This window comes from Arthroderma uncinatum (assembly GCF_011692745.1).
Source record: "Arthroderma uncinatum strain CBS 119779 chromosome Unknown scaffold2, whole genome shotgun sequence".
In the NCBI taxonomy this organism is placed as follows: Eukaryota; Fungi; Ascomycota; class Eurotiomycetes; order Onygenales; family Arthrodermataceae; genus Arthroderma; species Arthroderma uncinatum.
Window position 1 is genome coordinate 865,178 of NW_022983864.1, and position 18,884 is coordinate 884,061.

General features: G+C 49.9%; 8 protein-coding genes across 8 annotated transcripts; 5 read left to right on the forward strand and 3 right to left on the reverse strand.

Annotated features, from left to right (window-relative positions):
* Positions 1-993: 993 nt before the first annotated feature.
* On the reverse strand, positions 994-3,755 carry GIQ15_02209 (vegetative cell wall protein gp1; the record flags this gene model as incomplete). The annotated part of the gene is made up of 3 exons (XM_033549626.1): positions 994-1,119; positions 1,200-3,385; positions 3,563-3,755. 3 exons carry the CDS (start codon positions 3,753-3,755, stop codon positions 994-996), a joined length of 2,505 nt encoding a protein of 834 aa, XP_033406787.1.
* A 618-nt stretch (positions 3,756-4,373) lies between these two features.
* GIQ15_02210 (SRP40) lies at positions 4,374-5,739 on the forward strand (the record flags this gene model as incomplete). The annotated part of the gene is made up of 2 exons (XM_033549627.1): positions 4,374-4,451; positions 4,522-5,739. 2 exons carry the CDS (start codon positions 4,374-4,376, stop codon positions 5,737-5,739), a joined length of 1,296 nt encoding a protein of 431 aa, XP_033406788.1.
* Positions 5,740-6,977: 1,238 nt separating this feature from the next.
* On the reverse strand, positions 6,978-8,135 carry GIQ15_02211 (F-box domain-containing protein; the record flags this gene model as incomplete). Its single annotated transcript, XM_033549628.1, has 1 exon — positions 6,978-8,135. The coding sequence occupies one exon, from the start codon at positions 8,133-8,135 to the stop codon at positions 6,978-6,980; it is 1,158 nt and encodes a 385-aa protein (XP_033406789.1).
* An 806-nt stretch (positions 8,136-8,941) lies between these two features.
* GIQ15_02212 (cytochrome P450 3A6) lies at positions 8,942-10,463 on the forward strand (the record flags this gene model as incomplete). The annotated part of the gene is made up of 3 exons (XM_033549629.1): positions 8,942-9,075; positions 9,134-10,239; positions 10,327-10,463. 3 exons carry the CDS (start codon positions 8,942-8,944, stop codon positions 10,461-10,463), a joined length of 1,377 nt encoding a protein of 458 aa, XP_033406790.1.
* A 1,471-nt stretch (positions 10,464-11,934) lies between these two features.
* GIQ15_02213 (uncharacterized protein) lies at positions 11,935-13,331 on the forward strand (the record flags this gene model as incomplete). Its single annotated transcript, XM_033549630.1, has 2 exons — positions 11,935-12,093; positions 12,159-13,331. The coding sequence occupies 2 exons, from the start codon at positions 11,935-11,937 to the stop codon at positions 13,329-13,331; spliced, it is 1,332 nt and encodes a 443-aa protein (XP_033406791.1).
* A 115-nt stretch (positions 13,332-13,446) lies between these two features.
* GIQ15_02214 (uncharacterized protein) lies at positions 13,447-14,265 on the reverse strand (the record flags this gene model as incomplete). Its single annotated transcript, XM_033549631.1, has 1 exon — positions 13,447-14,265. One exon carries the CDS (start codon positions 14,263-14,265, stop codon positions 13,447-13,449), a length of 819 nt encoding a protein of 272 aa, XP_033406792.1.
* Positions 14,266-15,325: 1,060 nt separating this feature from the next.
* GIQ15_02215 (uncharacterized protein) lies at positions 15,326-16,846 on the forward strand (the record flags this gene model as incomplete). Its single annotated transcript, XM_033549632.1, has 1 exon — positions 15,326-16,846. The coding sequence occupies one exon, from the start codon at positions 15,326-15,328 to the stop codon at positions 16,844-16,846; it is 1,521 nt and encodes a 506-aa protein (XP_033406793.1).
* Positions 16,847-17,350: 504 nt separating this feature from the next.
* Positions 17,351-18,649, forward strand: GIQ15_02216 (PP-loop ATPase superfamily protein; the record flags this gene model as incomplete). Its single annotated transcript, XM_033549633.1, has 1 exon — positions 17,351-18,649. The coding sequence occupies one exon, from the start codon at positions 17,351-17,353 to the stop codon at positions 18,647-18,649; it is 1,299 nt and encodes a 432-aa protein (XP_033406794.1).
* Between the last annotated feature and the right edge of the window lie 235 nt (positions 18,650-18,884).

Below are 18,884 nucleotides of genomic sequence, written 5' to 3' on the forward strand. Positions count from 1 at the left end.
ATCTGTACCGTGGACGGTCTGCTATCCTCTTGCTATCTGCTCGAAACGTCACTCACCACAGATCCTCCTCAGGGCGAGTTATCTGCAGTCAGACATCTGAGTCCAGCCAATTGCGGGTTCCTCTCTCCCTGCTCAGTCCCAATTCGCCTTCTGCTGGTTGCGAGACTGTCGTAAACGAGCGGCGTTGTGGTCAGAGGCCAGTCCGCGTCGCCAGGAGGTCGACTTTTTGGTAGGTTTTGGTTATAGTTACGGAGTCGAGGAACCGGTGCGGATAGGGTTCGACCACCCCAGAGCGCGCCCTCAGCTATTACTCCGCAGACCCGGTAAGAACAGCAGTAGAAGACAAGATATTTCGATATAGGACGAGTTTGGCGAGGAGTTATAGAAAGAAAAAAAAAAAAAAGTCCCTCGGTGGGAGAGAGAGGAAGGTCTGCCGTGTCTGCTCGCGGCGCCAATCACAGCCAGGGATCGCGCTCAAAGGCAAAGGGCACCCCACAAGCCGAATTGTGAGCGTTGAACCCCTGAATCCGATCCCGGGGAGCTGCAGACAGCGATACGAGAAGATGGACAGGGAGACGGGCAGGGGGATGTCGGGCGGTGGGACGGGTGATGTGGATGGGTGATAATACAAGATGGACGAGTGATAATACAATATGGGTTACGGAGAGATATAAAAGACATACGGAGTATATTAATCCAGTAACTATATACAAGGAGGCAAGCCGGATGGACTGCGTAAAAGAAGTATAAGGGTATCATTGCGCCATCGTCCACCCTTCTGCGATTATCTTTTTCCAAAGTAGATTATTCATTAAAAGCGTTTTTACCCAACCTATGAGAATATGTTGAAGCAGATAATTAAGGGCATTTTCTGTGTCACCGGCCCTTCCCCCCTGGGTCGCACGGCGGGAGAGATGCTGTGGCACGGCAGCTTGACACGCTCGCCCAGTTAGATCGTTAGCTAGAAGTGACGGTAAAGGCGACACCGATAGCTCATCGAGAGCCGCTGTGGGATTTGACCCTGGCCTGGATCTCGGATTGGAGGAGTCGCTGGTTGGCGAGACGGGTCTGTAGCCCCTGGCCCTGGGATTCGATGTGGTTGACGTCTTCAGAGAGAGTCTATGGGTGAACACGTCAGTAAACATGCATCTAGATAGGGGGGAAGCAAGGGAGACGGAGCGGGGGAAATGTAGACTTACATCAAGTTCATGAGAGTACAGCGTGAGCAGGCCGTCAAGTTCATCGCACTCGTCCATCGCACGGTCTAGCAGCTTAGCTAACTGGTCGACTCTTCCGTCGTGGGAGGACTGGAGCTGGCTTAGCCAACTGCTGGCTTGCACGCGGCCTATCTCTCGACGGATATCTGTCTCCAGTGCCTCGATGCCCTTGTCCTTGGTCAGTCTGCCGTCCCATCCTAGGTCTGTCAGGAGCCAGTCAAACTCCACGCCTCGACCGCCCAGGATGGCCGGATCGATTCCAAGCGCACTGCAGGACTTTTTGGTATTGTCCTCTCGCGGCGGTTGAACAGGCTTCATTTCCTTCCTCTTCAAGGACGACGACTCTGTAGTCTTGCCAAATGAAACTTCTTTCCCTGTGCTCGAATCTGTAACCTGCACCTTTGGTGGCTCCGTGGATGCTTTGTTCGTAGCCTCTGCGCTGGCGCCCCTCAGTAAAGGCGCAGGCACGACGCCGGTGATCCCGTCCGGTCCCTCCGTCTTTTCCTTCTCTTTGGCAGCCAGGAGACGCTCCGCTGCGCCGCCTGCCCTAGGTCTAAATGCGTTGTATGCATTTGCGGCTTTGCGCAGGACATTGGCCACGTCCTTTGCACCGCCCTTGCTCTTCATCATAGGACCGAGGCCAGGTCGGTGAGCTTGGGTTTCTGTCTCGGTTTCTGGAAGAGATGTGCTACTTGCAGTCGTAGCGGGGACATTTATGATCGGTGGTGGTTTAGGTTGCTCTGGAGATGACTCGGTTTTTGCCAGCGGCGCACTGGGTTCAGGGGCTCGAGCTGGACCTGTCATTTCTCTCGAATCTGGAGCAGTATCCCCGTTGATTGCATTTGATCTTGCTTTTGGTGGTTCGGGTTGTGGTATGTTCCTGGCCACGGGGGGTGGTTCAACTTTAGGGGGCTCCCGGGAGGGAGGGGGCCCTTTATACCTATCATCATCGCCGTCGTTACTTTTGATGCTCTTCTGATCGTAGCTGGGAGATCTGTCGAACGCCGGCCGCAACGATGCCGGCAACGATGCTGGCAACGATGATTCGCTGGTCGACGGCCGTGTTTGCGCCGGTTTGCTAAAGGGTGATAGCTCGCCACTATCTAGACTAGGCTGTTTGTTTTGGCCATATGCATGTGGCCTCTCTTCCGACTTGGGTGATAGTGCCGGAGCCGGCATAGGAGTATATGTTTTGTTTGGCAATAATCCCCCGTCTGACACAGGTGATAAAGCTGGTGATGGAAGAGCTTTATACGTTCTGTTTGGTAGCGTTTGTGGATGTTCAGACGTTGCCGGGGATGGCACGAGGTTTTCTGTTGAAGGAGCTTCAGCCAATTTCCTCGATAGTTGCTCTACAGGTGGTGTTTGGGGCCCAGGTCTGGCGGGTTGACTGTTATCACCCGGTATGCGTGGTAGCAAACCGGTGGGAGGCGGACCACGCGGCATTGGGTCCTGGCTCGGCTTGTTTTGTAGGAATTGCTCCCTAGACGACTGTTTCCGTGCTTCCGGTGGGCCATCTCGACTGGGAGGTAGAGTTGAATATGGAGATTGGTCACGGCTTGGTGCCGCTGAAGGTGATCGCGAGCGAGGTTTCCTGTTATCAAGGTGCATCAACCTTGGATCCTGGGCCCTCGCTGGAGGTTGGGATTGGGCCTGGGATTGAGACTGAGGTTGAGACTGGGGTTGCGGCGGAGGTTGTGAACTCGACGGCAAACTCCCAACAAGCGCTTCTTTCTCGCTCGGATCCAGCCCAATGAGGTCTGGAACCTTTCCGCCGGTATACTTTCTGTATATCTTTACAAGACTGCCAATGAAGAAGTCTCGCTCTTTGGATGTCGCTGCAGTCCAGTAATATGGTTTCGTGATGGTAACGATGAATCCCAAGTCCGCAGCCCATGACTTCTGCTGTTGTTCGGTCTGGTTTGAAGGGGTTAGGTGGTCGTATATCTGGATACGCGATAGATCATCCAGCATCCACGTCTTCCCTATCGAGAATGTGCCATCACCGTTCTCTCTCGACTTGTGCATGCGGACTCGACCCGATTTCCGCACGGAGACGATGATCGCTCTCGGTTTCTTATTTTCCGGCGGCGAGTTGACGGGAGGCGGCGCTGATGGATAGGCTGCATCCTCCGTGATACGGATATGGGTAATGTACGACTCGAGTGCTAGGTGATGGTTAGCTGTCTGCTCGTTCAAGGGGAGCTTTCAAGGAGTAATGCGGGTGGCAGTAGAGGAGTGCTGGGCTTATCGGACTTCGCGGGTTCACGATGCAGTACGCCCGCAATGTAGAGAGAGCCCTCCAGGGGAGGAGAGGCTGCGTAGGTAGAAAGGGAGCAGCTTACTCGACCCGTCGGCGTCCTTCTTCGAGAAACAGCTTTGAATTATCCTCCTCTTCTCGTCCTCGAACCTCTCTGCCCTCGAGGACCCGGACGACGGATGCATTGTGCCTGAGCCGTTGCGCATCTCTCCCCCGGCGCGGCGGTCCTGGTGTGGTGAAGCGGACGGATGTCCACGAGAGCGGTCGCGGGAGCTCATCTCGCCGGCGAGGACTGAAGTATCACGTCTGGACAGGTCGTTCAGGGCCGCACCATCTGAGCTGCTGGTCTCTGCCGTCGGGTGCTGTTCTTCTCCGTCTCGTTGTCTTCTCTTCGTCTTCGTCTTCTTCTCTTCTTATTACTTAAAGGCGAAAGTCGCATTGACATGTACTGTAACCTTGTTACAGCCGCATTTAGAAGGATTTTATTGGCGGGTGCGCTAAATCCAGCCAATCAGAGAAACAGAAGTTGCCGCTGTCAGCCAATAGGGAACAAGCTTAAATTACCATACATAATACACTCCTCCAAAGAACATGGACTCTTCATAGAACATAGAGCTCATAGCAGGCTTCATAGAACAAGGACTCTTCATAGAACATAGACTAGAACATAGAACTCATAAATATAGAACTCATACTCATACTAGATAGACATGTAGACCTCCTGTGTCTATTTACTCCGTATCACCCATGCTCCTACCCTTTCTGGACTAGCGTCCTAGCGTTGTGCGTTTAAACTTTCTTCCCGAGAAGTTTTTCCACCGAGTTCAGATTTGAAGATTTGATCCTTTTTTTTATATCACAGTCGGCGCGAGTTAACGAGCAATTGCCTGTATACGATGGCTGCAGACAAGAAGACCAAGGCCGGAAAGGCTGAGAAGAAAGCAGATGCCAAGAAACAGGCCCCCAGACAAAAGGTATAGCCGTGTGCAGTCCTCTATCACTTTGTCTGTGCTGAAAGCTAACGGTTGATAATCCCGAGTCAAGACCACCTCTGTCTCGCCGGCGTTGCTGGCGTCTATCTCGAAGTTTCTGGGAGACCATGCATTCACCAAGACCAAGGCAGCCTTTATTGCCGAGCAGCAGGAGGACTCGGTTATCGCGAAGAGCATGCGAAAGGCCAACCTGAGTGACGACGAGACTCCTTCGCTGGATGTCATTTATGAACTCTGGGAGACGAAGAGCGGTGCCGCACCAGCAGCTGATAAGGAGGAGGAAGACAGCAGCGACAGCGACAGTGCATCAGGCTCGGATTCGGATTCGGACTCAGATTCGGATTCAAGTGACGCCGGCTCAGATGTGTCGATGAAAGACGCTGCTGCCAGCAGCTCGTCTGAGAGTGAAGATAGCTCGGATGATGATAGCAGCGACGACGATGACGAGGAGGAGACGAAACCGGACCCGACTCCGGCCCCGAAGACTGCAGAGAAACCATCCCTGAAACGTAAACTCGAGTCCGACTCCGACTCGTCCTCTGATGATGACTCTGATTCTGACTCTGGTTCGGACTCCGATGAGGCCCCCTCACCAAAGAAAGCAAAGCTAGATTCGCCTGTTAAACCAGCTGCAAAGAAGGAACCGGAGCCGGATTCTGACTCGGAGTCTGACTCTGACTCTGATTCGGATTCTGCCTCTGGTTCTGGCTCTGACTCTGATTCTGATTCGGACTCGGATTCCGACTCCGACCCTGATTCAGAATCAGAATCAGATGATGCCAAAAAGACCAAAACACCGGCAGCAAAGAAGGAGGCATCCACTCTAAAGAAAGCCATCAAGACTCCGCTCCCGGAATCGGACAGTAGTGACAGCTCCGACGACGATTCATCCTCCTCCGATGATGACGACGAAGCCGACGATGAAGATGACAAGGCCAAACCCTCTGCCTCCGAAGAGCGCAAAACTGGCTCCGACTCCAGTGCTACCCTGGCAGCCACATCGGGTCAAAGCGACTCCGACTTCAAGGCAAAACCTGTCCGTAAACATACAGGGGCCAGGCCAACTCCGCTAGCTGCTGCAAGTGAACTACCTCATAACCACCCTTCCAACGAATATGTTCCATATGCGTATGCTGAGCGTGCGCATCGTGACCTGTCAGTCACCCGCGGAAAGGGGTTTACCAAGGAGAAGAACAAGAAGAAGCGTGGCTCATACCGTGGTGGTCCCATTGATATCGGACCAGGCAACAGTTTCAAGTTTGACGACTGATCAATCGGTCTGAAACCCCGTCCTTTTATCATCGGGAATATTTGTATATTCTTCTTCAACTCGTGTTGCTTAAATATTGGTGGTAGGCCCCTTCTTTAAATTTTTTTTTCTGGAGTCGATCTAGCAAGGCGTTTTCGTGTTTTGGGTCCATTTGAGACTGTTTTCTAGGTTCCAGCATGCCATCTAGATGATTAGAACCCTGTTCAAGGAAAAGGCGCCTCTTTCACGTTCTTCTCAAGGCATGGATTTGGTTAACTAAAAGGAGCAAAAGGATCAAAAAGGTTAGAAAGATAAATAGATTCGAGAAATTCCAAAAAATTCTATTATATACCAACTCCTAGCCTAAAGCGATTTTAATCTAAATGATCTTTTCGCCGTCACTAGCATATCAATCATCTATTATAATTTCTTCGCCACGGTCCCTTTATACGGCGACTTCTACTAATCCAGGGCTGGAACCAACGCTCATCCCAACCCGGAATACCATCGTCATGCTGCCCATTCGTCTTGTCAGGACCGGTTGCACGGCTCCTTGATGACTCCCAAAATGGCTTCTGCATCATTAATCGTACTCCTCTCCCTCTGTCTTCGGGCAATGGACGCTCGTAACAAGATAGCTCAAAGGGCTGATACTCGGCGGAGGCGTTTGGGTCTAACCTTGAACTTAGATTTGCCGAACACCAGTTCTCCTGAATGTTTTTATTGCCGGTTCCGAACAGGTCTTCGGTGCACGCCATGTCCAGTCTCGCCACACCGTTTACTACGCCAACATAAAGTGTCGACGACGTAGGTGATGGGAGGGACATGCCATATATCGGACCTCGGTAGCGGCGGGATTGGAGGTGTGGTTGAGCTCGGCCGTTGCTGGCAATCCCTGATACTTCATTACAGAGGAATATCGAGATATCCCTCCGAGGATATCGGATTGACTCTAGGGAATGATGATGCTGGGATGGATTGGAGTCTATGGGCCGATGGCTTGGTTTGGGCATCGATGGAGCTCCATTGTAAGCTTCAAGGTGACATTTTCCGGCCATGCGTAAGTCGAATATCTTGACGAGAGCATTGGCCCCGCTTCCTACAATCAACCGTTCATGGCCAATTGGGAGAAGGGTATATGTCGGGCTATCATCCACGGTATCACTATAAACCGCAACGCACGGTTTCGGAGACCGAAGATCATGGAGTCTATATACCAGTTAGTTAAAACTGCAATATAATTTAGCTTGACCTTGCGTCTAAAAGGGATGATACCTTGTTTTACTATCTTCCCAGCCGGATAGAAAGAGGCTCGAAGATTTCGCTCCACTGGAACGTGCGGCCGGCAGTGACACGATTGTAGTAACCCGAGGCTTTCTCGATGTGCTTTCGTCTTCATCATCTTCAATCCGAATAGTACGGTCCTTTCGAACACCCTCGAGACAAAAATTGAAGATATCAATCTTGGCGGTTTCACCATCCGCCCCGACGGCAATCTGTTGGTTCGAAAGGAGCTTCGAGCATTTACTCCTCGAAGGCCCATGTGAAATCGTTCTCAACCTAGCAAAAGGCTGCACGCTTTCACTTTCACTTTCATTTTCACTTTCCGAGTCGAGCTTGTAGAACGCAATAGATCCTCCGTCCAAAGCAACTGCAAGGACTCTATCAAGGCCAGCGCTGAGGTCTGTATATTCCAGTTTGTGTCCGTTGGTATCGAAGCGAGCTTTAACCGTGCTACGCCCTGCATTGGGCGAAATAGACAAATGGACGACTTCTCCGTTTCGACGGCCGAGAATGAGGTCCTCACGATCCTCAGAACCGGCTGAAGAGCTAGCACCAAGAAGATGTAGCCCGGCAACGTCATCCCAGCTATTCACATCATGTAAGTCGTTAAAAAAGATCCATTTTGCACCATCGTAAGAGCTGTTTCGGTTGCCGGCTCCATCTACCTCGAGCTCACTATTGCCGTGTCTGCCTAGATCCTTTATGCGCAGCACCACATCGGCGCCAGCACCCCATGCGAGGACCTCCTTTCTCGCAAACCAGTCGTTCGCATACCACGATTCATAGCTATCAATCACCGGCCGGTATCCCAAAGTAGGCCTGTCTGTCCGGATAGTCCTAGGATTCCCTATCCTGGTTGCGTTGGACGGCGTCAAAACAAACCGCCCAGTCACGGCGCGGCGATCGAAGGCGTGAGAACGCAGAGTAAGCGCATGAGCGGCATCTCGCCAGAGTGGAGGAGCGGTGATAGCAGGATACCTGCCCTGGACGAAGGCCTGGAAGATGCGGTAGTTGTCTGCTGCGACGATGTTGTAGAGGTGACGGCAGGTCTGGGCGAGACGGCTCAGAGAGCTCGCGGTAGGTAGAAAGGACGCAATGAAGTAGATAAGCTCGGATGGGAGGTGCAATAACATCACCCTGAAAAAATTTCTTGGTTGTTGAGGTCTTAGTTAGCTTTCATGTCAATCAATTGTGGTTTGTGTCTTTTTTTTCCAGTGTTCGTTCTCTGCGTCATCCAAATTTTTTGACCTTGAGGCACCAAAAACCATGAGAACCTTGGCCTCAGGTCACTTTTGCTATGGAACAGGAATATGAAACCGGCCAGTGCTACTTCACGGCTAGGTACCATCTCTGGTTCCGGCTCTCTGGGATCAATATAGGGAGTATTAATAGTCTACGCCCTGGAGCAAGCATCTATATACGCCCTTGCTCCCCATAGAGAGCAGGACCAGCGTAAAGATCCATCCTTGACCCTGTCTTCTGTCCAACGACTATTGACAGCAATGCATTAGTGAATGCGGGCCTCTCTATCCCAAGACTATTCGGCAAATATCTCCTTGTAGCGCCCAGGGGGTTGGAAATCCACGTTGAAAAGGGTTACATGATATATATTCGTTGACTCCCACCTCCGCGGGGACATCATTCGTATTTCCCGTTATATACCCGCGAGATCGCTTACAGGATGCACTTTGGAGGCGTGATACCGTTGTCAGTACATATACTCTAGAATATAATGGCTATCCTCTCCTCCGAGCTGTCCCATGTAACAGCCGTCGCCCTTCTTTTGGCATTTGGACTGTATAAATTCATCATATACCCGGCCTTCCTTTCCCCGCTGGCCAAAATCCCCAATGCCCACTTCACCTCTGCATTCTCGCCTCTCTGGATATTATGGAGGAGATATCGAATGACGGGCAACAGGACTATTCATGCCGCTCACATGAAACATGGACCTATCGTACGCCTTGGTCCGTCTGAAATATCGATCAACTGCTACGAAGGTGGCCTTCGAACGGTCTATACTGGAGGTTATGAGAAGCACGAATGGTATCCGAGGCTATTTGGTTCATTTGGGTAAGCATAGGATATATACCTGTCTATATCATATTCGATATTAAACTGCTCCCGTTAGAACAATCAGCATGTTCTCCATGGTGGGAACAAAGCAACATTCGATTCGGAAGCGCATGCTTGCAAATGTATATTCCAAGTCTTACTTGCAAGGGTCATCTCAACTCAAAGCGGTCACCCGGACTATACTCTTTGATCGAATCTTTCCAATACTCAAAGACTACGCCAGCTCAGAGTCTTCCGTTGAAGTCCACGAACTGAATAATGCGCTCGCACTGGATTTCATAACCGGATATATCTTTGGTGTGCCAGCCGGCTCTAATTTTCTGCAGGAGCCGTCACTCCGTCAGAAATGGCTATCCATCTACCACAGCCGTAAGATATTCGAGTTCTATATCCAGGAGACTCCTACGTTGCTTTCCTTGTCGGAGGCCCTGGGTATACCTCTGATCCCAAAATGGTGCACAACTGCAAATGAATATATGGAAAACTGGGGCCTGGAGGCATGCGACAAGGCAGACGAGAACATTTCCTCAACGGACCCCATGACCGAGCCGGTTGTCTATAGACAGCTCAAGCAAGCACTGGAAAAACACCTTATTGCTACTTCTGATTCAGAACCGAGCGAGAAAGATTTGGCGCAGCTACGACTCGAGGTCGCCTGTGAAACGTTCGATCATCTTACTGCTGGACATGAAACCAGTGCTCTGACTCTGACGTATCTATTCTGGGAGCTTTCTAAAAATCCAGAACTCCAGGATCAGCTTCGAAGGGAACTTCGAACACTCAGCCCTAATGTGGTACCCCCGACTTCAGGGGCCAGCCCCAAACTACCCTCTCATAAATCAATTGACGCCCTGCCCCTTTTAGATGCGGTGATTATGGAAACCCTACGCGTTCATCCACCAATTCCAGGAATCCAGCCTCGATTGACTCCTGCGGATGCTTCCCTGGCCGGATATCATAACATCCCACCCAACACACGTGTGAATGCACAAGCATACTCCCTTCATAAAAATGACGACGTTTTCCCTAATCCGGATAGTTGGCTCCCAAACCGGTGGATTGCTCCTCCAGGTTCTTCGGAGATAGATGAAATGAAGCATTGGTTCTGGGCATTTGGTAGTGGAGGCCGAATGTGCATCGGAAGCCACTTCGCTTTACAAGGTAGGCCATGTCGACGTTCCGAATTCTCTCATATTTTAAACCCCGTTAAGATATAATTGTACTAACAGCAACATAACAAACTAATAGAAATCAAGCTTGTGGTTGCGGCGCTATATACAAGCTTTACAACCTCTGTGGTAGATGACCAAGGGATGGAACCAATTGACGCATATACAACTCGCCCAACAAGTAACAAGCTAGTGCTAAAATTTGGACTCGCATGAAGACAGCCATTCAAAAAGGCTGAATATGTGAGATAATAGAGGTTGTTTTTTATTCTTGGTATATATTTAACCTTACTCGTTTTACTATGCTGCAACAGACCGTAGCTCTGCAATAGCTAATTCCTACCACAAGAAGGGTATGTGAAACATTTACAAGGAATGCACTAGTTTCGAAATAGATCTATTATACAACAGTAATAAATACAACGTTCCTTAATAAGACAAAAGATATTGTCACATATTTCCATTGTGAAAGCCCCAAACTCCATACCAATGCGAAAATTGGCTCTGAACCCCCAAAATCTCGTCCAGTCAGTTGTACATTTTCCCTTGCACCCATGGTGAGCAGTATTTTCTCCATGAAAGAACCCAAATATTGGTATCCCATGTCCGCATGAAAGTGATATTTGCGATATGTGAAAACGACCAAGGCGCATCGAGGTATAAAATTTATTCATTTCTTCTTGCGTGGGGAGATCATGCGGAACATTCGAGCAAGATGGTAGTTGATAGTGTTCTTTCGTGTAATCTTCGTAGGCTGTTTTGTAGAAAGTATGCAATCGTTAGCTATCCAGCTTCAATTCAATGCAGTATATAAACTGCTCCTTAAGCCTAACTATGGAGTATAACCGGAGGTAAACACATACGTTTGCATCTGTGCATTCTCGTAACTGCTGTTCCAAAGCTAAGCAGCCTTGGATACTATAGCCTGACGCTCCCCAGCAATCTGATCAACGGTAAAAGACAGGAAGTTAGCTAGGGTCCTCCTCAAGCTTCCGCCGCCATAATATGCGTCAGATATCAATCAATCAACCGGAGAAGCTTACTTAACAGTGCAGTCATGGCAGCGAGACATGGATTCGAGTCATATTTCATAGGACTCTTGACCTTCAGTCGTGGAATTGACTGCAGTCGGATGGTGTTCATCCGTGTTACAGACGCCTTGGGAGCCATGGCGGCGGCGTGTATAGAAAGAAATATAGGATAAAATGCCGAGGAAACCTGCCTATAACACCCTCAGATTCGCTCAGTTTGTCGTCCGGCTCGACTGGTCTTCAATCAAGATATCAATTGCACCAAAAGCGCTTTTCTCTTCGCTCTTTTCAAGGCCAAGAAAGAGTTGACGCTTAAAATTATTTCCGTTCAAAAACTGCTTACTAAGCGTTCAAAGATGAACCTGAAGGCGAGAAACCGAGCAAGGAAGACGGAGTAATAACCAGTTCAACCTTGAGTGATGGACTGTCTTTGAGGAGAGATGAGATACAAAAGAGTTGCTAGACTAAAAGTACACTGTTCGTGGGGTGGTCGATATTCGCCGTCCCTCTCACACCCAGCGGCGTCGCGACCGTTTTCATACCGCGCCTCTCTCTACAACCAGAAGCCAAATCTACAGACTCCCGACGAAAAAGATGGTGCGAATAAACAGGCGGAAAGCAATGGCGCTGGTGCCATGTCAAGGAGGCTGGCTGAAATGGCGGAAGATGCCATGACACAAGGTGGCAGCTCGACGAGGAAGAATATACAAGAAGCCGGCTTCTCCGAAGAACTGAAGCAAAGACTACAGGATAGGATTGCCGAAAGCTCTTTCAAGAATGAAAACGCTGCGGCAATCTCTTTTGCGAACCTTCCGGTAAGCGATATCCTGTCTCTATGGGCTTCAATTTCTCAGGAGGCTAATTGGGATCAATTACGAAGCGGAGCGCGGGTAAAGGAACGCGAGACATAGCTGCCGCTGCGCCATGGACAGGGGACGAGAGCATCCATGATGCCGCGCTTCGCATGCTTGACGATGCAAGCAAGCCTATGCGTGTCCCATTTCGGCCTCCGCATCCAGGAGGGCCAATTCCCGCCGTGCACAGGAAGCCCAAACGAAATGTATCCTCCGGTGGGCGATTAGCGGCAGCACGCGAGCGTACCGCAGAATACACTCTAAATCAGGATACAAATACCTCTAAAGAAGAACGGGATTCTTTCCGCAAGGAACTTCAAGAGCGCTTCGGACCCGGCGTGTATTCTTTCCCCGTCTCTATCCAGGGGCTTAGTTCGTTGGCAAACGAGCGGATAGAGGACGCAATGGCGAAGGGTCAGTTTAAGAATATCCCTAGGGGCAAGGGGGAAAACGTCAAGCGTGATCCTACTGCCGACAGCCCGTATATCGATACCACGGAGTATGTCATGAATAGAATCCTACAGAAACAAGAGGCCACTCCCGAATGGATCCAGAAACAGCACTCCATGCAATCAGAAATAAACCAGTTTCGAAGCCGCCTCAGGGAAGACTGGAGAAATCATGCTATTTTAATGATTAGAAGCCAGGGGGAAACAATGGAAACGCAAGTTCGGCGTGCACGCGCCTATGTCGCCGCGGAATCTAGACATAACAAGATATTACAAGCTCGTGCCCAGAATCAACTGAATGGTTCTGCTGATAGTCAGGGGCAGCCCTCTACTGCAGGAGGTGAAGAGATATCCTCGACTCCCAATACCGAGCCCCTAGAAGATCTTCCCTGCCTGAGGGATCCTCAGTACCTTGCCACGGAGCGAGAGTACCATGAGCTGAAAATAAAAAGGCTTAATGAATCGATCCGGTCGTATAATCTACAAGCTCCACAGGTTTCGCAGAGAGCGTATCTTAATCTCCAGCGGGAGTTGGATTCATGTTATGCTGATACTGCCCTCGGGCTTCCTGAAGAGATTAAACGGAGGGCAACGGGGAGATCCCACAACTCTGGACTTACCAATGGTCGTCAAGAGGGCCTCGGAGGGTATCAGCTATCTCCGGGCTTGGGTCATAAAGCTCGAATATATGACGAGGACAGTTCTAAGGGCTATGGCTTCAAGCAGATGTGGCGAGACTTATGGGGTTAGAATGTATGGTATCTTTTATTAAGAATGCTATGCAGACATCAATCAACTAGTTAAAGCTCATCAGTAATCCTCTAAACTCCAGCCACGAGGCTCAGCACAGCATCAAGGACAATGATTATGGTGAGCAGCCAGCTTTAAGTCGGCAGTTAATCAATACCAGGTCAATAATAACCATAAAAATTGGAAGCAAGGCAACTAAGGGTATCAAGAAATCAGCATGAGGATTCACTGCTTCGCCTGTAACCTCAGCTTTCCCATGTTCTTCGTCAAGATTCTTACCACGCCCATGATAGAGCGCATATTGGAGAAGGTGTACATAGAATACCACATCTACCAAGATCGTAAACAAGAGTTGAACAATGACCAAGTGCCGGAGGGTCCTCCTAGGGTGGTAAACCAGTTCCACGGCATCCCTTTGCTCAGTCGGGATTTTCTCCAGCGCAGGAAGACTTGACACCAGAATTTGAAATCTGGCGAGTATACCACATGCACTGACATGGCATAGCAATGTTGCACTTCTCCTCAAGTTCTCTTTAACAATTGACTGTTCTTTCAAATGAGCCAGGTATACGATCCCTTCCATGCCAACCCGCAGGATGGTAAGGCCAACAAACAGAAGCACAATGCCTATGACAACCCACCAGGGGAAACTGGAGGCAATGTCCTTGGCTAGGGATCGCTTCGATATACCCGGAGCCGTCGCCTCTGCATCTGTGGCGTTGGTGAACATCGCGAGGAGAGGTATGACAAAGGGTCGCCAGGGGAACTTGGGATAATCGTTCTTTGGCCATCCTGCTTGCGCCATGTCCGAGTCACCAAAGGGGAGTCGTGAGATGATCTCGAGGTCGCCAACCCATATTTCGTTGACCGCGTTCCCAGGTTGGTAGAAGTTGGGGGATTTGACACCGCTGACGGCAGATATCTTATTGCCCATGGATTGAGGAATGTGTTTGTTGGTATCTAAGTGGCTCAATATCTGTTGTGCATTTCCTATCTTCTTGACATGAGATAGGTTGTTAACATTTCGACCTCTTCGTCGACAGAGACTCGGAAGATATCATTTTACATCGAAAGCACAACCAAGGACGCCAGAAGGAGCGGAAGCTGCCATCGAAGTTGAACTTGGGGTATATTCCACGGTTCCAGTTCTAAACATTCATCCTTGGTAGAGTCTTCCGGGCGAACCAAATAAACAACAACATCACTTCGTACTCGATCAGAATAACTACTGCTTATTCCCGACCACTTCTGGGACAACAGTCTCAATACTACTCTGGACACATACGAGATATGACCAGTATTTGTGCGATGTCTGGAGATTGCATTATCAAATATTGCTTTGCCTGCAGGCGAGCGGTCACATCAAATATATCAATGGGGCGATCAAACTCCTCGACCACACCTCATAAGACTCATGTCAAAGAGAGCATAAAAAGGGCAGAAATATTCAATGCATCGCCATCACCTCGCCTGCTTCGCTTCAGAGTACGAGGCGTGACGTTACTGGGAAACAGGCGAGAACTCTGCCTGGCCGTCGATATATCGGATACTCGCCTGCGATTTGCTGCCCACCACCCGTGCATGAATGAGATGAAGAAACTAAAAATGTGATGGCGCGACTCAGTGTGACGGGTGGCTGCTCTCTCTGCATGGCTAAACGGCCCGTCGACCAACCAGGCCGCTGAAGAGATGGCCGTCCCTGCAATGACTAGCGATGCATCGAGCTCATTGGGCCTATCCCTGGCATCTCGTCACGGCCTATCCCAGTGACCTGCAGGTTCGATGCGCCCAACGGCAGAGCTGGAGGCGCCTCTCCGGCTTGACGGTCACATTCCTTGCTCCACACAGAGGGCCTGCTTTTCTTTGCTGCAATGTTCTGTATCGCAGCAGGTGCCGATCCCCCCGCCGCCTACGCCTGTTGAAATATCTCGAAAAGAAGGGAACGTCCCCAGCCAGAGAAAAGGGCGAAGGCATGCCCAATATTACGCCGCAGAATGTTGGCTCCTCGATGTTCTGTTTATATGTTGAGATTTGCCTGTCTTCTGCTGTTTCTCCTGCAGCCCGTTCCCATTCGAGCTGATTCTATCTGGGGGGCTAGCATCTGGATCGATCCAGCTCCGCCGCCAGGCGAAGGACCCCCAATATCTGCATCTGCTATCAGAGATCCTACGTTACTCTGGAGAGAAGTTGTTGCCATTGTCGCAACATACATTGCCATCGTGTCTCTCCTCCTAGGTTGCCTCCTCACCGTCGGCAGACGGCTCCGTCGCGGCGCACAAGAGTCAAACAGAACACTAGAGATGGATCTCGTCAAACCATCGGGAGGAATGATGGAAGAATCACCAGCCCCAGTGGAATTCTCGACCAACAATATGTGGCCGAGTCCAATGAGTCCTACAACCCAAAACAACGTGTGGCCGAGTCCTCCTAAAGGTAAAGCTCGATCCTTCAATCTACCATGGTCGTCTTCGAATCGAGCACAGTCCGCAGCCTCAATAGCCGGGAGCGTTTCGACAATTGACGAAAACGTTGTCCAGGCGGATCGTATGAGGGCACAAGAGGAGATGGAAAGACTCTACGCTGCCGTCATGGAGCACGATGCGAGAAAGTCCGCCATGTCTCAGGACACAACAAATACTAGAGGAACTCTCCCCTCACCTCTGAGGTCGCCTGTACATCTACAACCACCCGATGGCCCTCCGGAATTCCGCCATTTAAGGCGACAGCAGCAACCAATGTCACCTGTATCCCCTTGCCCTGGATCGCCACTCTCAGCATGCCACCTACCAACGGTATCCGAGTTCGAGCCTCAGCATCACTCTAGTCTACCTTTCCAGGAAGAGCCAGCTTCTAAGGAATCACCCATTTCACCACGAACCGAACGGTTCTCCAGGCTTTCACAGCTCTCTTTCCTCAGCTCTCGATCCAAAAACTCCACGACCTCCCCAAAGAAACTGCTCGGCCGCAGTTCCGTCCGAGGCCTTCAAATCTCATCCCCAATGGGCTCCCCAGAACTCAACTCCCGCGACTTTCCCGATAAACAACCCCTCTCCCCACGCACGTACAACCCCGGCCCTCCTCCCTTAACGCCTCATGAGCAAGCGAAACTCAACTCTCCTCAAGGCAGCATGGCCCCTCCTCCAGCAATCCTTGCTTCTCCGCCCAGCAAGGAATCGCTGGATAGCCGCAAATTCCGCCCTACCCCTCCCTCGCTGAATATAAATACTGCTCATAGTACACCTCCGCTGCCGTTCCGTGTTGCGTACGACAGCCCCATGAGTGCACCCTCAACCAAGACAACCATCGTTGAACGACGGACTAGTCTTATGCACGGACCACGGACAGGGGTTCCTCGAACCCCTTACAGTCCGTATATGCCATTTACCCCCATCACTCCATTGACGCCTAGCCGCATTGTCACCCGCCAGGAGCGGAAACAAAAGCAAAGGCGGGATGGACCAAGAGTGTTGGTGGAGGAAGATTTGGTGAAGAGTGATGAAGATATGTGGTCATAGTTAATGCCTTATTCCTGTCTTTTTATGGTTTTTCCTCTACTACTTCTTCTTCTTCTTCTCTTCTTGAAAACGTTATACGCCCTTTTATTTCTTCTCCATTTAGCGTTTTTAACCCTGAGATAGTAGGTATCTATTTTTAACCCAGTTTTCCTTTTCCTTTATCTCCGAATCTTATATCTAGTTAGGAAAGTCAATAAAGACAAAGAGTACAATATAATTACCTCGAGGTTATTCGGCTTAAATATTAAAAGCTTTTCTATCCTTTTATCAAGGCGAGCTAGGGAATTGCAATGGGATTCATTTAATAGTTTCCAGTTCGAACTTGACATTGGAGGAAGGACTTGCCGAAAAGAGAGAGTAAGAAACATGACTAAGCGTTGGCTAATATCACGTGAAATCAAAATCTTATCTCGGCTTATCGATAACAATTTCTGATAATTCACCCACCTCGATAGGACGAGGAAGCAGCTAAGCTCGAACAAATCGCGAAAATAAATATCAACAATGCCTCCAACGGTATGTTTCAGTTGCAAGTCTGCCAGGGCAGTTATTATCCGGCCGAAGAACCGCCACAAGCTTTGCAAAGAATGCTTCCTTGCCATATTCGAGGCCGAAACCCACGAAACCATCAAAAACAGCTCCCTGTTCGTGCCAGGCGAGCGAGTTGCGATTGGGGCGAGCGGTGGAAAAGATAGTACGGTTCTTGCTTCTGTTTTGAAAACGCTTAATGAGCGATATGATTACGGCCTTGACCTCGTTTTGCTCTCTATCGACGAGGGCATAAAGGGATACCGGGATGATAGCCTGGAAACCGTGAAGCGAAATGCGGTCCAGTACGACATGCCTTTGGAAATAGTCAGCTACGGAGAATTATATGGTTGGACAATGGATCAGGTGGTTGCGGAGATTGGGAAAAAGGGCAACTGCACCTACTGCGGTGTATTTCGACGACAGGCTCTTGACCGTGGCGCTGCAAAGCTGGATATCAAGCATGTTGTTACCGGACATAACGCCGATGATGTTGCCGAGACTGTGATGATGAATCTACTGCGTGGTGATCTACCTCGCCTGGCTCGTTCCACGAGTATCATCACGGGCTCAGCTGCTAGCGACATTAAACGAAGCAAGCCTCTAAAATATGCATACGAGAAGGAAATTGTGCTTTACGCCCATCATAAAAAGCTTGATTACTTTAGTACTGAGTGCATCTACTCGCCTGAAGCATTTCGAGGGAGCGCTAGGACACTTATCAAAGATTTGGAGAGGATCCGGCCGAGTGCTATCCTGGATATTGTACGGAGTGGAGAAGACATGGCTAAACTAGTACCGCCAGAAGTCTGTGGAGGCCCTACTTGTTCGTCTACAAAGACGGCAACGAGGGATGGAGCTGATGAGTACTCCGCTGGTGGATGTGGAAGCCAGAATGGAAGAAGTAGTGGTGGTGAAATGGCGAACATGGAGAAGAAACTTACCGAGGATGAAGACGCCAAAGGTCGTGAGACTGAAATATCACTACCAGTCATTTCCACAAAGCCAGAAAAGGGTAACTCAAGGAAGAACCCTACCACTACAAGCCAGGGTCGTGACAAGAAACAAAAACCTATAAAGACCCAAACGATGGGACAGTGCGAGAGATGTGGCTACATGTCTAGTCAAAAGATTTGCAAAGCATGCATGCTACTCGAAGGATTGAACAGAAACCGTCCAAAAACGAGCGTTGAACTAGTTATCGGCGTCGAAGAAGAGGAAGGTAGTTCGACGTTGATGAGGCAGATGGAAGGTATTCAGTTGTCTAGCAGCTGAAGATGAAATCATGTTACAATACCAGAACACGCTCAACCCCTTTTCATGATACAGACACACGGTATGCCAACATATTCTAAGATAATATGGTTCTTAGCGCAGTTGAGATTATCTCCGGCGCAGGAGACGAAGGCCCGTCTACCACGGAAGCCCGTCCCAATTATCGAATCGGATACGTGTGATATGACATCAAGAATGGCGAGCAGCATCTCTCTGCTCCTGGAGAAACAATAGT